The 17712-nt window shown below is 37.4% G+C and overlaps 1 protein-coding gene across 1 annotated transcript in view; it reads left to right on the plus strand.

Annotated features, from left to right (window-relative positions):
• The window catches only part of DHX15 (DEAH-box helicase 15), a 35773-nt gene extending 18314 nt beyond the window's left edge, over positions 1–17459 (plus strand). The window contains exons 7-14 of the mRNA XM_054391687.1: positions 3220–3306; positions 4861–5010; positions 5181–5289; positions 6403–6594; positions 9619–9741; positions 11896–12086; positions 15632–15801; positions 16901–17459. Of these exons, the coding sequence (XP_054247662.1) occupies positions 3220–3306; positions 4861–5010; positions 5181–5289; positions 6403–6594; positions 9619–9741; positions 11896–12086; positions 15632–15801; positions 16901–17018 (1140 nt within the window). The 3' untranslated portion in view covers positions 17019–17459. The remainder of the gene's footprint in view (positions 1–3219; positions 3307–4860; positions 5011–5180; positions 5290–6402; positions 6595–9618; positions 9742–11895; positions 12087–15631; positions 15802–16900) is intronic.
• Positions 17460–17712: the final 253 nt, after the last annotated feature.

Genomic DNA, 17712 nt, shown 5'->3' on the forward strand with positions numbered 1-17712 from the left:
TGACAACTTTCTAGTGTTCTGGAAGAATAAAACACTAAATACATTTAGCTGAATTATGCTCTCTGTTGTTGAAGCTGATTGCAGAAAGCCTTCAATCTGAAATCATGAAACTAATGCTGCAACAAGATCGTTTTAGCAAATGACTTAATTGAATGAAATTGTTTTTCAGTGATGAACAAGTGATAGCCATGTATTTGATCAAACTTTCTTTCGTGTTTAAAACTGTGCCCTTCAAAACAGGGAGTTTCTGGTTTTCCTGACGAGTTTAACCGATGCATTGTGTAGCTTTCGTTGTGTTAAACTGACAAAGCCACTACCAGTGTTGCTCTGAGGAATATGCTCTCACTGCAGCAACTATGTCACCACAAGAAAAATTGCCATTCTGGAAATGTATCAGCTGTTGGGGAAAGCAGGCACGAAATGCCTAAGCAACAAATTCAGACACACACAAAGCCACTATGTTTTTGTTTTAAAAAAACAAAGTAACTAGGAAAAAAACAAACCATGTTTCCTCTTTGCCTGCTTCGGCTGAAGTGGTCTGGCTTCTGTATTTGGACTTTTACCTTCATAACAAATGTAGCAGTGAGTGAAAGTGCCTGTGTTGTAAATTTGCTTAAATGTTGTTTTAGCTTGTTATTGTTAATGATCAAGATATGTAAAGTAGTACCATGTGTTGCTGTGCCTCCCCTATCTTGCAAAAAATACCTGCTTTCACCCAGTCTCCTGTGGAAGTTGAACGTAGTTTTTAGAACTCCTGAAGAGAGAGACCTAGCAGGAGGCCTGAATAATTTCACAGGGTCAATGGTCATAAAAACCCAAGTGAAGTGGTTGCAGTATCTGAATAAGCATCTCTTCCGCTTTAATTTTGTGAAAGAAAAGTTCTATCCTGAAAGCTGTGTGGCATCCTTCAGCATTGGTGACAGGACCAGCTTGTACTGATACAGTTTGGTGACAGCACCTTTTTTACCCTCTTAGATGTTCTTATCTAGCACACCTATTATTGCAAGACAGCTAAGATTAAAGGAAAAAAAAAGGTGTTGGCTAGTTACCGTTAATCAGAGTATTTCACTTATGCTATGGAGGAAGATGAAGATGACTTAACAGAGGAGCCTTTCTACTCCCCTTTCCTATCTTACACCTTCTTCCCAAACTGTTTCCTTGTTTTTGTTTCAGGAATCTTAAGCACTGCTATTTAATATACATAGTACTTCTCTATAAAAATATATCTATAATGTATATAGATTTTCATGTTCAAAGAAGTTTGCTTAAATGTAGCTCTTTAACTCTTTAGTGTATAAAACTGTTAATTTGATATTTAAAAACGCTTTTAATGTGACCATTTCAGTAATCACAGAACTGCAGTTAAAGCTAATTAGGTACAATTTATATTGGGTAGTTCAATGCTAATTGCATTTGTTTGATTTCCAAGTAACTTTGTACTTCGATTTAGGTTTGAAAGATGTGGTGTAATGTTCTCAATTTTTTTCTTAAATTTCTTGTGGTTTTTTACATTTGTTAATTGTTTGCTAAGCAGTGTGATCTAAACAAACATGATCTGTATGTACAACAGAATCCACTGGGTAAATAACGTATACAATTCAAGTACAAGTTAAATTGATGGACCTTGTGGGCTAAGCATGCTAACAGATTTGAGTTACTGATATTGAAGTGTCCTTATAGAAACTGATGATTAAAAGCAGGACCAAACCCTTTTGACAGTGCTCTGTAATTGGTATTTGAAAATTCTGGGTATGTACACTTCTATACATTAATAGATCTGGAAAAAGCTGCCACCTCTTAGATAAGGTAGACTATGTAACAGCAAGCTAAATGTGCCTTGACTAGCCTTTTAACATGAGAGCTAGTTTAATTTGCATATTTAATGACTTGCAGTTTTTAAATGAAAATGTATTGTGCCTTTCTGTCAGTGCTTAATTGCACCATCTCTGGCTTTTGATTCTGACCAGTCTGGGCAGGTTATCTGAATGGAAGGTATACAGGACTTGATTTCTTTTGTTGGAGGAGTTTGAAGTAGCAAATTGTTTTGAAGTGGAACACTGTAATTTCAAATTAATGTCAATATTTTTTTCCCTCACTGAAGTATTGCTTTCAATATATAGTAGTATTTGGGCAAGCTTAGACCTTAAGTCTGCTTAAGAAGAGCCAAGCTGTGAGTGCAATAAGTAGCTGACTGGCAAAGTGATCAGCCAGAAAGAGAAGTCAGCAGGATTATACCTCTAGTCCAGCCACTAGCTTTGTTGTAATTCTGAACAAATTGTTAGTCCCTGAAAATGTAATTGCTAAACTGAACACAATGGTTACAGAATGCTCTGAAAAGGGAGGTGAAAGGTAGGTAGTTTTGATGAAATGCTGAACAGATTGTTGGTCTTGTCTGAGCTAGCTGATTAAACTTGGCAATAGTGTGTCATTTAATGTGGTCACTATTGGGATGAGAGCTAATGGTAGACATAAATTGATTTACTGCTTTTCTGGACATGATATTTAAATGACATTTAAGTGAATTATTTAAATGATATTTAAGTGAATCAAGCCTTAGAATTTGGGTATCATATTTGCCTTAATTTTTGCATGAGATTTAATCTTCAAAAAATTCCTACAAATTTAAGAATCTAACCTTAGAAACAGGTAAAGATGTTTGAATATCTGGTCATTTAAAAGCACAAAGTGGAAATTAAGTACATATTGTTGAGGATTTTAGCTGGAATATATTGAAAACTGCCTTATTCCTAACAAAGTAAAAGAACATAGTACGCAGGTACAGTTCTGTACTTTTGATTTAATATTACTTAAACTGTTTGCTCTGTTTAGTCATTTAAACAATAAAAAGTTTAAAAGGCTGGAATTAACAGAGAAAGTTAAAGGGATCCATTGTAACTTGTCATTGTGTGCCAGAGATGTGAGAGAAAATTTTGAATAACAGTTTTGGAAGTTTCTGTTTCTTCTATTTCTTTCTCTCAAAACTAATGCTTGCTATATTGTTGATAGGGACACAGGAGAGCAGAGACAGTGGACAAAAATTGCTCTGATGACAGTAGAAATTAAATCTTGTTGATTTCAGATTGTCATGCATAAAATATTGGAGGACAGATTTGGTAGTTATTTATGAAGTTAAGGAAGGCTTGCTGAAAATTCCTGGTGCAGACACAGATTTAGAGCTCTTCAGGACAAAGTTACAGTTACCATTTTATTTTTCCACAGGTGGTTGTGTCCACTAATATTGCTGAGACATCATTAACAATAGATGGTGTTGTGTTTGTGATTGACCCTGGCTTTGCAAAACAGAAGGTAACTATGATTTAATTTTCCCTTTTTAGTAGGTAATATACTGGAATCTGGTTTGCTGAGGTAAGTTCCCTTTGTAAACACTGATAGGTCTTTTCCCAGTTCAACTCTTGACCTTGATTGTTCTGGTTTTGTGTCTAACTTCTGGTAGGTTTGCATTTAGTCTGCAAAGTTTTGATGTTTAGAGCAATCTAAAATAGTGCAGTGCAGAACAATTTTGTTTTGAACAAATTAAAATGTAAAGATTCTGAGAGTTAGGCCTGGTACGTGGATTTTTCTTAGATACTTTAGGGCGGCTGGTTTTGTACTGTGTGCCTATGCTTGAGAATGCTCAAGTAGAACCAAGAAAAATCATGTGAGAGTAAATAAAAATTATGCCAGAGGCTGCTTCTAAAGTAAGATAGAAATAACCTGTTTCTTGCCAGTGTTTTTCACATACTGTTGTAGCCCTGAGATTGTCGGAGCTTCTTGGAACCTCATAGGGTATTCAGAGAACAGGAAGTAGTTTGCCCGCAATCAGCTCAATAACTCAAGATAAACCCCCAAATCTCTTAATCATCATCTATTTTTTTTTTTTTTACCTAACTACAACTGTCCACAACTTGGATTCTCAGACTTTTCCTTTAAAAATCCTATACATATTGTCAGCCTTCTAAACTTCTGCAAAATGAGAGAGCAGAATGTGAGTACATTCAGAACGTCTTCATACACAAGGTTCAGTCACTATTTAGGCTGAGAGTTTTTACCCAAGTAGTTCTCATACTGGAAGAATACCTTCTGTAATGAGAAACAAAGTGTTTTGTACATGTTTTATGCCTGTTCCTACCAGGAGGGTGTTAAACCCTGGATCAAAGAACATCTTAACTGGCACAACTATCTGACTACTGCTGGTTTTGTTTTTTGTTGTGTTTTTTTCTTTTTAACAGTACATTGTTTTCTGTGAGCCATAGTAAGTTGGCAAGGATGCCTGTGTGATTTATGTATGGCTGCAATGGAAATTTCACAGTAAATTCCAGCATACCTTTTGCACTGAGACAGTCTGCATGTACCCTTGAATAGTCTTGCTTTGTCGTCAGCCTGATACATACAGTTGCGTTCAACCTTAATGTTAGCTTTTTCTGACCTTTGGAACATGATTATCCAACCTTATAATTGTATTGAGATTATTTATTTATTTTCCCCCCTTTCCCATGGAATTATTTGAGCATCAAGAGTGTGTTTAGCACTCTATAGAACAAATTGGACATATTCCTTCTGCCATGAAAATCTTATCTAAAAATGCACACATTTAAGGAGTACAGGGAGTCTGGCAGGAGTTGTTGTTAACAAATGAATAGGAAGTAAATGCTGTTCTCTAGGCAGTTGTATTTGAAGCTTTCTGTCACTGTTCCAAAGACTTTTATAGCCAAGTTTTTTTTCCTTCTTTCAGATACATGCAACTTGTGATTTCCTAGTCAGAAGCTGCATTTAAAAATATTTTTAAAGCAGTATTTTTGATAGTTGTTTGATCCATGGGTGGTGTTCGTTCTTTCCATCTCTGATTCCTCTGTCACGCAGGTGTACAATCCTCGTATCAGAGTGGAGTCTCTCTTAGTGACTGCCATTAGTAAAGCTTCTGCGCAGCAGCGAGCTGGCCGTGCTGGTCGTACTAGACCAGGCAAGTGCTTCAGGCTATATACGGAGAAGGCTTACAAAACTGAAATGCAGGTAAGATGACTTCTCATACTGCTTGTATAGTAACATCTGATGGATATAAATTGAGTGCTGGACTACCAAACAAAATCAGAATGCTTGTGTATTTGAAAGTGTTTGGAAGAACAACTGTTCTGAATTCTGGTTTTTTGTTTGTTTTTTTTTTTTGCCTCCTCCCCTCCCAGGACAACACATACCCTGAAATTTTGAGATCTAACTTAGGATCTGTAGTATTGCAGCTCAAGAAGCTTGGTATAGATGATTTGGTGCACTTTGATTTTATGGATCCTCCAGGTATCTATTTCTGTTTTGTCTTGTCTACTGTGTTATGTTTTGATTTCTGAAATCTTTATTTTTCTCCCACACTATTTTTATTGTAATCCATAAAGACTATCTTTTATTTATCCTGAAACTTAGTGCTCTCTGTCTTAAAGCAAGCTTTTTCTTTCTGTCTGCATGACAGCTTTTATTGGAACCAAAGAATCCAAATGATCCTTACCTGTAGAGGATAAGATAAAATTCTGGGCGTTAGAAAATGTTATAATTGGGTTTCAGGTTTTTTACTTAGCACCTCAGTTACACATTTTAATTGTGCAGCAGTAAACAACTGCATGTAAATAAAATTGGCTAACCTTTTTAAAGCTGAATACATGATTTTTGCTTAAACTAGAAAGTTAAGGTGTGTGTCAGTTCTAGCAGTGTTAAATGTTCATATATACTTCAAAGACAACAGGGTTATATTGCTAATTAAAAACTTAAATATATATAAATACACCAAAGTTGATTGGCTTTTCCTCCCCTAAAATAAAATTATAATTTATAATCTATAAGATTCTAATAGCTCTACAGAACAATTGAATTCTTTGTGCTGTGCAGCATGTGTGATAGCTTAGCAGGAAGGCTTTTGGATTTCCTTCTGGTTTTCTTTGTGAGTGTAATACACACTCGCTATGAGGAGCGCAGGATTAAGAGAACATTAAGAGCCTTACAGGCTCAGGTTTGTGAAAGGCTAGATACCTACAGCTGACATGGCTGAGAGTTTAAAACTGCATCGATCCATTTGGTATGGAACAAGGGAAAATGAATCAGTGCATTAGAAGGGAAGTGATATTACTGTGATACTGAATATTTCACAATGCCACTGCTGTCTGAATTTTGAAAAGCAGTAATCTTCAAATACTCAAAGCTTTTGATCCAGTTAAGAGCTCTTCTAAATAAGCAATTATTATTCTTCCTTCCCCAGTTCATTCATGTCTGGACTTATATAAGTGAATTTGGTGAGAATTTTGTATTTGGAACTCATTTGAATGGAGAACAAAAAATAAGATGACTTCCTCATTTTTTTGCTTATTTAGAACAGTTTGTTTAGTGAGCCTACCTCAATATCTCCTTTTTTTTCCCTTTCAGCTCCTGAAACTCTGATGAGAGCATTAGAGCTTTTGAATTACCTGGCTGCTTTAAATGATGATGGAGACTTGACTGAGTTGGGATCTATGATGGCTGAATTTCCATTGGACCCACAGCTGGCTAAAATGGTTATTGCAAGTTGTGACTACAACTGCTCTAATGAGGTCCTATCAATTACTGCCATGTTGTCAGGTAATAGCAGGGAAAGAGATCAAAACAAAATGCAGATCTTTGATTTGGGGAAAAGTGGGATTTTCCACATCAGTAACATAAGCAATAGTAGAAATATATTTCTAATAAAATTAGGATTCTTTTAGAACTTCATATAGGGATGTAATCAGTCGTGAGATGTGTAATCATTACAGGTTTATGAGAGACCTTGAGCTAATGAATAGTAGTGTTAAGAAATTTAACCTAAAATGATCAGACAGGTTGCTCCTAACTTTCTGGTTAAGTGTATGTATTTGAGTTGGTAGAGGGTGGGAGAAAGTCAGGCTAGTGGAAGAGAAATCTCTTTTTAGGCTTATAGTTACAACCAAAAATGTTATGTCAGTCACTCTGGTTTTAAGGCAGTTAGACCTATTTTGTATTGTGCATTCTTCTGCACTTCAGTAAATCCCAGTATTTGTGAAAGCATTGCCATGTGATTTATCTTACACCATCAGCTTGTACATGAAATGATGATGCATTTTTCAGTCATTAAGTGTCAGAGCTGTAGAACAGTCCTTATATTTAAAGGGAAGAAAAACTTTGGGGGGAGGGTGTATATTTGTAAGAATTAATTTGTGTGCGCAGCTGTACTTTGCTGTGTTGTGTGAATAGTGCTGCACCAGAGCAGTCCTGCTTGTCAAGAGAGCTTGATGAGAGAAAAACATTACTAAACAAGGCTTGTATTTCATTTCCCAGTTACATAGAACTGACTTCATTTTACAGTTAGTTGTCATAAGACAAAACCAAGATTGTCTGTTTGAAAATGGGGATGTTCTTTCTCATAAATATTCTCATTTCCTTTGGGTGTGCTGTTTTACCAGGCTCCTCACAATGCAGATGTGCTGCTTACATGCTTAATTTGGTTGAAAAGAGGAAAAAACAATGCTTTGGCGAAGTGTGAACTCTGTTGCTTCAGTTCAGTCTTACAGTATATTGATATGAAAGGTTTTAAGAACAAGCTAAAATGTTTGTTGCAGAGTTACTGTTCAGACTCAGAGCAGATGGGCAGGGCAGAATCATAATAATATTTTTGGTGATAAAATGGTAGGCTTAATTGCGGAGGTGGTGGTAGGTTGGTGCCTGTCTTTCTTTTCCCTTTCCCCCCACTCTACTACAGAACAGTCTAGGGTTTTTTGTGTCTGTGATTTGTCTTACTCCTTTTTCTGTTAACCATTTTCTAGGCCATGATGCTTTTTTGTTTCAAGGTATAATTAGCACAATGATGAATAATGTTGTTTTTTTTTTTTTAATAGAATTATTTGGACTTGGTTTATGTATGGGTTGAAACTGAAGTTCTGCTCTTAAAAAAAAAAAAAAAGCATAGTCTTAGCATTTGTAAAGACTTTCTTAAAGTAAACGCTTTTTACACCACTGGCATGATAATGTTACGGTGCCTTAAGTCCATGTAAAGACTGTCAGGCTCTGAATAGCAATCAATTTGTTAGTAGTTTGGACTGAATGGAAAGCTAGGTACCAGAAAAAAAGCAGAGAATAGCACTGAATAAGTTAGCAGATGAAATAATTGTACTTCATTTTATAAGAGCCCTTGCTTTGTATTGTGGGATAGAATGTGTTAAGTGAGTTAAACCAGTAATAGTTTAGGTTTTTAGTCTGGGTTTGAAGTTAAAATATGCTTTCTATTATCTCTGTTTTCAAATGCAGAACCCAAAATACAGGGTGTTTATTTTGCACCTGCATTTCCTTTTCCTTCAATGCAGTGGTCTTCCTGATTTGCTACCATGGAGTTCACCATTGCAGTGTAGTTTTGTTGATTTCTGCCTCCCCCATGGCCCCCCTTTTTTTTTTTTTTTCCTTCTTTATTGAATTCCAGTATTCAGTTCAATATATTTTTGAAATATAGTGTTTTGGGGCTTTTATGGGACTTTATTCTTAAAGTAAATCCACATAATACCCCACCAAAAAGCCCTCATCTGTTAGGGACAGTTGAGCTGCAAAGAGGTGGTTGGTCTCATGTGATTGCTGGGCTTCAGGTAGGAGAAGGCTATGTAGTCCCAGGCAGTAGAAAAATGAAGGATTTGTAGCATTAATACAAATCTTAACTTTGCATTAATTTTACTGAGATTTGACCTCTTAAAAATTACATCCACTTAAAAACAAACTGACTTTTTTCCTCCTTCCTCTCTATGAAGTGAAGATCTCTTAAAACTACTTTCAGCATCTTGTGAATTAGTATGGGCATGATAAACCTGTATGAATGTTGACCATGAATTAAGTTGCCTTCAATACTGTTCGTGGTCTCTGTACCCTATATTTGGAAAGGGAACATTTAAAACATTGGACTTGGATTCAGAATTGTGTAAGAGAATATAATGATAAAGTCATCAGATTGTGATTTGTTAATTTTTTTTTCCACGTAGTGCCAAAGGACGGTTTAACCTTCCACCACTACCGCTACCATTGCAACCTTTACAATTATTAATACCTTCTTCAGGTGTTTCTGTATACCAGTGCTGATAACAATACCAGCTGGGGATGAGGACTTGGCTTTACTAGTGTGTTCTGTCTAGAAGAGACTTGTGATGTCTCATCTTGGTTTAGACTGTGCTAGTGCAGTACAGTTTCAGAACTATCTTATTCACTCTCCTTAAAGGCTTTCTGAGAAAGCAAACTTGCTATTGAAGTATTTGTTACCTGGGGTACTAGCTTCTGGTAGAGTTATCAGCACTGGGTTTTGAACTGAGATCAGTTTACCCTTCCAGTATACATAGGCAATCTTGATGGCCTTCAGACTAGATATTTTGATGCCTACATATAGTTCTATTAAAATAATCAGGTACTCTGTAGCTTTGAAACCCTCTTGTCTTACAGATGTGGTTAGGTGTTGATGTACCAAATCAAGGTAGTAAAGTCCAAGATGCAGTTGGAGGCCATCCTGCCCTGCCCTATGCTCTGTGAACTGACCTAGCTAGGCCTTGTTCCTCTATCTGTGAATGCGTGACTCATCGATATGGGCGTTTGTGTTGGGCCCATACCAACCTTGTTTAGTCCCACAGTGTTTTGTTCGCCCCACGGAAGCAAAGAAAGCAGCAGATGAAGCCAAGATGAGGTTTGCCCATATAGATGGAGATCATTTGACGTTGCTGAATGTCTACCACGCTTTCAAACAAAGTAAGTGTGCGCCTGGTTTACCAAAGTTGTTTGTAGTACTTCGTGCTGCCAGCTTTCATTCCTGGGTTCCAAGGACAGTTGAAAGGCTTGAGCTTGTTTTTTCAGCCATTCTGTTGTAAACTTAAATATTCAATATTTTTTTTTTTTACAGTATGTGAAAGAGTTACTTTGGGGCACAAGAACAAAACCAAAAAGCTAGCCAAGAGATCGTGTAATGAACTGATGAATATGGAGACAAGCCAGGCTTTTAAATCAATGCTGGGTAACCTTGGACAGAAGGAAGCAAACGCTCCTGTGATTAAGAAATACTGGAGGTTTATGTGACACTAATTATAGAAAAAAATCTGCATTATTGCATAGTAATTTTTCAAGGAAAGCAGTACAGAAAATACAGTGAATTTGGAGAATATGTTCCTAGAACCAAAACCTGGAATTCCATATTATGGGAATTCTGTAATAAGGCCTTGGGATGGACTGAGAGGTAAAGGGGTGATGCATCAAGTAGTGACTTAGAGCCATAGCATAAACTTACCCATTTCAGTGTATGGAATGGCCCTCCTCAGCATAGCTGAAGTCTGTTTTAGCAGCTTGAAGAAAGATGGGAACAAAAAGGTGAAGTTGGGAGTTCTCTTGAAAAAATCACTGCATAAGTGGCACACTTTTTTTTAACAGTGACTTACCACGCTGGGAAGTAGAAAGATTACTCTTTAACTGCCAACCAGGTTAAATTAGGTGCTCCAGTTGCATTTTCCTGTAGGAAAAAAACCCACAACAGTCTTTTAGCGTGGGTAAAAAGAAGCATAACTGGGTGTCCCTTTCGTTGCAGCTTCGATGTAGACATTTTGCATTGAAACATTCTAACACTTGGTCCTTACCTGGCAGTCCAAAGTAAGGTTATCTTCAAAGCCCAATCAAAAGTATTCAAAATTAATTGACTAGCTGAGGAACTTGTTCTAAACACCTGACAATTGGAGACATCTGTTGCTTGTTTTTATTGTTGGCTTTTTAATTAACAGATACAGTGTGTCTTGCAGACGTTTTGTGTTCATGTTTATGGGTTACAGAGAGATGGAGTTATTTGGGGAATAATTTTTTGTTCAGTTTCACTGTGAAATTGAGCAGGATTTCTGAGATTTGGAATAGGGAAGCAAAATGCTGCTACTGTTTGTATATGAAACCATATAAAACAGTTATGTGTCATCTAAAATGCATCGTTCAAGTGGCACACAAAGCAACACATGATATGGTACTTTAATTCTGATTCAGCTGTGTAATGAACAATCGCTTCAGCATTTGTGCTTCATTTAAAATAGATTGCATGAGGTAAAGTACAGGAAGAACTTAAATTATGTAACTGTCCCTTTTTTCAATGCTAATTCAGAATAGTCTCTATACAAGAGATACTTTGCTGTATTTTTTAAGACTGGCTTGGTTGGGTTATTAAGATGACAAGGATTGGAAGAACATCATTTGAAAACAATTGGTAGGGAGAGTTGATTTTCTAACTGGTAAACATGCAGGTTTTTATCCTGATAGAATGGCTTAGGCTTGCTATCTTACCATTCTTATTAGAGCTATCAGCAGAGGAAACAATAATTTCAGAATGCAGAGTTCTCTTACTGACACTGTGTTTTACCAGTCACCTACATTTACGTAAATTGCTATGAGGTGCATCATGCTTTTTATTAGATTGTCTGTTTGTATCTTAACTGATACTTGAATGCTTAATTTAAGCAAGATTTAGTTTCCCAAATGCAGTAGAACTATGCCCAATCTTCTTGCATGTTCATTGCACACTACAGTTAGACTGTGCAGTGTTCCTTACCTTCACTTACACTCTGCACTGCAGGTTTGGAAGATGATTTTTGAAAAGTGCAAAATGTATTGGTGTGGTTTCAGCAAATCTCACTGATTGTGTGCATATTCTGTCGATGGGGCAGGGGAAAGCTAACTTCTGTCTTGCCCACATGCTTGCTGAATAGAAAACAATCTGGACACCTTATGTAATGCAACAAATAGCTCAAATTTAAGAGTTATTGTAATTTATAAAAACGTATGGATATTTTTTTCTGGTTCAACTGATCATGTGGTTAGTCGCTGTTTTCTTCTAATTGGATGAAATACTAATTTTTGATTCGTTTTTTAATGTTACAGATCATGAATCGGTTCAGTGGTGTTATGACAACTTCATTAACTACAGGTCCCTGATGTCTGCAGACAATGTACGCCAACAGCTGTCACGAATCATGGACAGATTTAATTTGCCTCGTAGAAGCACAGACTTCACCAGCCGAGACTATTACATCAACATAAGAAAGGCATTAGTTACTGGCTATTTCATGCAGGTGCGTGTGCCTTCTTGTAGGGAGCATAGTTTAGAGCTTCTGTAGCTTTTACTGTTGGTAGGATGGTTATAATCCATCAAAACTTTATGAACAGGGTTTAAATTGTGCATGGCTAACTATACTGCCACATAGTCTTTGTCAGGTTGCTTGGTTAATATTTAGTCAGATCTTACTTGGAAGAAAGTTGTAGGCAGACTTCATTTCTTGATATACTGTTTCTGGCCTGACCAGTCAGGAATTGACCTCTATCTTTTTAACAGCTGTAACTTCATAAAGCATTTCAAAGTAACTGCAAAATACGTAGTTCTAAATGATTTGTAATCTGATACAAATAGGGGAAGTGTAGATGTATATAAATATTACCTGCAATCCTTAGAGCAAAAACTAATAGTGGAAAATTTGTCAGTACTTAAAGCTGGAACAAAATCCTGTGATGTCTTCTGATCAAGCTTAGAACCTTTTGTGGAAGATGTGGCTTAGTCAAACACAGGATATATCAGGGTCACTACAGAAGAGGAAATTAAATGACCTATGCTGTACAGGAAGTTGGATGTCAGACGATTAGACTACTAATTAAAATCTCTTTCTTGCTGCTACTCAATCTTTGGTGCTATTTCATGCATCTAATTATGTATATTTTGAAGTTTTTACATAATCCGGGTCCTCCAATAATAGAACGGCAATGAAATAAACCTGTGGCACAAAGGTGGTCACCAGTGCTTTTAATACTATTCATTTTTCTCTTTAAGAATGTGGAACAACAGTTAAACTTCTTAATAGCTTCAGGAACACTACTGCATACTCTGCAAGCAGAAACTTTGTGAGTCTAAGCACCTGACATTGCTTCTTTAGGGCATATTAACATTGTCTTTTCAAAAGACAGAAAAGAAACAATCATTTCTAAACAATCATTTCTCTATCCAAAATTTGTGGCTTTAAATCTAAAAAGGGTTGAATCTTGTGATACTGTTCCTGCATTTGTATTTATAATATGACAGGTTTGACTCAAGGCTCCTGGTTGGGCCCTTCAGGTTCAATGACCTGATAGATTATAAATAAGCACAAGCCAATCAAAACTTCAGAGGAGGGTGGGTCATTCTTAATGAAATTGTGACATCCTTGAAACCTCTGTTGTGAGAACTTTCTTTAAGGTGGCACGTGCCATGGTGGCCACAGTTCTGTCTGTTAGTGTTGATAAAAGCATTTGTAATTGTCAGTAAATCAGCAGGTGGCCTTTTCTGGGCTGCAGTCACCTGCTGCAGAGGTGCTTGGGCTGGCTTGGTCCTTTATGATCCTTTTGAGTCATGTTTGTGTACGTTACATGCCAGGGGCTGCCTCCCTTGTGTCCTTGTTCACTCCCTAGTGTCAACCTTGGTGCTTGTCTGAGCCCGTTCTGATTTCTTCTAGCATAGTGATCTGGCCAAGCCACTTTACACCTTCAGAGAAGAGTCAGAATTGGCTCTGTCAGCTGTGCTGAAATAGATTGGACCGGGAGGAAGCAGGAAAATGTGGTATCTGACAGATAGGTCATCATTGCTTGCTGTGGAGCCATAGCTTCACTGCAGTTTTCATGACAGAGCATTGCCACTGCTGAACCTGAACCTCCTCACCAATCCACACCCTAAGGAGCACGCTCACTAAAAACGCCTCAGCAGGATGAAAACTGTGTTGGCTCAGGATCCAAAGAAGTCACAGTGGTGCATAATCGCTTCAAGGGGACATCCCTGATAAGCTAAGTTCTAAGGAAACAGGGTTGTGTTTTCTTAATTGGGGTCATTTCAGTCCCTGTCCTTCCCTGGGAATTAAGACCTAACTGTACTTCTGTTTTGACTTGAGTATATTTAGTTGAGAATTACACAAAGTAACCAAGAAATCCAATTCTTTGTCATTATAAATGGCACAGGATTTGTCACAATTGTATGTGTTTGGGAGAGCTAGGTGATAAGGCTTCATGATTTTAATACATCTGAGTAAATAGTATTGATTTAAATGTAACAGCACACTGTTTTCTGGAATGAGACCTAACTAAATGAGTTGTTCTGTCCTTTTATAGGAAGAACAAAAACAGATGTAGCACCCAAATACTTTTCTACATGTGTCTTACTTGTGGTTTGAAAAATGAAAGTGTTTGTTTGGGGTTTTTTTCCTTTGTTTTTAAATAAAACAACTTTTAAAACCCCCCACAAACATAGTCCCACAGCAGCAGCATATGTGCTGTGGTTGTGCTGTGTCTGTGACAGATGAATTTCCAGTCTAGCCTGGTCTGCAGCTATACTGCTATTTAATTTTGCAAACATTGGATTGAGTTGGATGAAATTAAGCCTAAATTGTTGCAGACAGTGCACTGTTAATCTCCATTTAAAAGAGCCTGTGTTGGCTCCCCAGGCTTGGAATAAAAGTAGCAGTGTAATCTCTGAAATCTTGGGTGAAAGGATTTGCAGGCTGTTGAAATTTTTTGCTCCACTCCTAGAGCATGATCTGGATATTAATGTCATAAAATATGAAAGAGAAGCACACTCAAAGTAAGGAATTTGTTATTAAGGAGATATTCTGATTTAAAATTAGAGGTAGCTTTTTGATTTAGAAGTCCTGAGATTTTCATCTAATAGATAGAATTTACCTTTGGGCAGAAAAAAAGGTGAGCTATGCCTAGGAATTAAGAAAACAAGTACACAGTCTATATTAAAGGAAAGCAGCTAATGATCATCTGATTAAAACTATGTCTTTCAGAACATCTTTCAGCCATTGTCCATCCTGCTTAATCTTTTCTCTGTGTGTACGTGTAATGAAATAAGTACTGAGGTCATCTGGAATTACCAGTATCAAAAGGTTAATTTTAGTTACCTGTTCTGTGAGATTAACTGTTCTTACAGAGAATATCCTTTAAGGATAACTGTCTGCTTTCCCAAATCTTAATGAGCTAGCTATCAGAGCATCTCGGTGAGGTAGGCATTATTCCTTTCACAGAGCAGGAAGCTTAGTCAGAGAGAGGTTAATTGATTTTCGCCAAGGTCACGGCAGAAGTGTGCTGCTGAACTTACACTTTCCAGCTCTGAAGCTCATGTTGTAACAAAACTGCTCTTATTTCTGACATACTAAACTTCCCATTCTTACCAGACTGACATATTTTTTCAGGCCCACTGTGAGAGGATTTGCAGACTAATAAGTGCATCAGTGAAATTACTACTGGAACACTGTGCTAATACAAACTCACAGGGCTGATGCTGTGACTCACCAGTCCCACAGCAGCTACTGCAATTGAGTTGCTCTAATAATAATTCTTCTTTCTGTGTCAAAAATATTTTTGTGTGTTGCTTGAACTGTGCATTAGAATATTCGCTGACTGTGGTGGTTAGCAAAAACTATCTGGCATCTTGATTTGCTGTAAAAAAAGCTGAATGGTTGCAGTGGTCAAGTAACATGCCAAATTCAGATGAGGCTTGAAAGCTAGGGTGGTGTCTCTTACATAGCACACTTAATAGTCCACTTGAAATGGTGTAATTTAAAAATTGCCTGTAGTAATGCAAGAATGTCTTTTTACTTAGGTGGCACATTTGGAACGAACAGGGCATTACTTAACAGTAAAAGATAACCAGGTGGTGCAGTTACATCCCTCCACTGTTCTTGACCATAAACCAGAATGGGTGCTCTATAATGAGTTTGTCCTTACAACAAAGAATTACATCCGGACATGTACAGACATCAAGCCAGAATGGTAAGTCAGAAGTCTTAAAACAGTCATGACCTGCTGTAAAGCTCTTGTTCTTCTTTTTCCTATCTTAAATTGAGGTCATTCCTTTCACTTTCCCTCAAGGTAATATTATTAAAGTGGTTTGGGGAACGGCAGTGCCACAGGCTTGAGATGTTGTACATAACTAAAGGCTTTCTTTGTGGTGCTTGTTTCTGTTTGTGGAACTTGTGTGTAACCCTCAGATGCCCAGGCTCTGTATGCAGAGAAGTGTTTACCTTAAAACTGGTTACTTTTGTTAGCCTGTTGGGAAGGAGATGCTCAGGGATGCTAGGTTTGGGATGTGTCCTAGCACCTACTTGTGTTCCTAAGGTAAGATACCTCTGTCACATAGCTCTTTTCAAGATCTCAGACCTCCTTTAGAAGCAGGTGTCTTGATTTTTTTTTTTTTTTTTTTTAATTCCCCTTCCCCATCCCCCGAAGTATCTGAACAAGATTCAGTGCTGCCTTAAAGTATGATTGAAGGAGGTGGTAATGCTGGGACAGCCTGCCTTGTCAGAGTATTTGTCAATAGGGTGTATACCAAGGAAATGGGAGGTCTCATCCTCTGCAGGCAAGCAGAGGGCTGAATTGTTTTGCCTGTCTTTAAGGTTGTACTTCAACTGCCAAGCTGTAAGCTTTGGGGACCCGGGAGGTTCTTCAGTTGTTGAGGTTGTGCAGAAAAGTTAAAGATGCGTGTGTCACCTGCAGCATTTGAATGGAAAATTAGGTGCTTGAATCCTTCCTTAGAACTCTTAACAAGTGCTGGATAGCCAGATCATGTGGGCTTGTGTATTTCAAGTTTAAAGCAGCTAAGACTGAACTGTTCTCTTACACCAACTGATACTTAGGGAGACTGTGGCTTGTGAACTTGGGCAGAGTGTGGGCTGTTGTGGCACTTGCTGAAGCAGCAGCATGGGGCTGCAAGACGCTTGCCCTTTTGGATTGAGATTCAGGTGTGTCTATGTAAACATTTTCATTAACCTTAGAAGTGCAGGATGAGCTGAAAACAATCGATGATCTTGGTTTCCCTCAATTGTAGAATTTCAGTTTGAGTGTGAGTAACAAACTTCTCCTTTCCTGACAGGCTGGTGAAAATTGCCCCTCAATACTACGACATGAGCAACTTCCCACAGTGCGAAGCAAAGAGACAGTTGGATCGGATCATTGCCAAACTGCAGTCCAAGGAATACTCACAGTACTGAATTTGTGCATTGAACTGAAGTTACTCAGAGGACAGCTTTAAGAGATGAAAGGATTCAAAGTTCAAGTTGTGCTCTTCACTTTGGTTCAATAATGGCCTTTATTTTGAAAGCTTTTTAATTTTTCTTTTACAGTAAATATTCCATTCTGATTTCATAAATTAAACATTTATGCCTCCCTTTTTGTGTTGACACTGTAGCTCATACTGGAAAAGCTGATCAATGTTTTGCAGTTTATTGAAAGTAGTTCTATATATAACAATGTTATAAGCATTTCTTTAGAAATGGTTGAAAATGCTTCTAAAAAATGTGATTATCGACCATGGTATGCATGATCGTTGTAATTGTTGACATTCCTTTTAGAAGTTGTGAAATGTTACAACTTGTGCTTCTGTAGACACAATCTTCGGCTTCAGTACAAAGGTACTGACTTCAATAAAGTCTATTTATACTAATTTGGTGCCACAATATGTCAGTATTTCTACTGTTCTGATCAAAACACAAGCAGCCATTTAGTCTCTTGTTGAACTGCTGGTTTCTTGGCATGGCAGTGGTTTAATATTTTGCTCTGAGAAGTGTGGGTGCTTAAGCAGCACAACTATGGTGACAGCAGGGTAACGCAGACAGTGTTGATCCCTTGCAAATGTGTTTAAATTATGTAGGGAAATGTTTTAAAACCAAGATGCATGCAGATGTC

The sequence above is a fragment of the Indicator indicator genome, chromosome 23 (assembly GCF_027791375.1).
Source record: "Indicator indicator isolate 239-I01 chromosome 23, UM_Iind_1.1, whole genome shotgun sequence".
Classification (NCBI taxonomy): Eukaryota; Metazoa; Chordata; class Aves; order Piciformes; family Indicatoridae; genus Indicator; species Indicator indicator.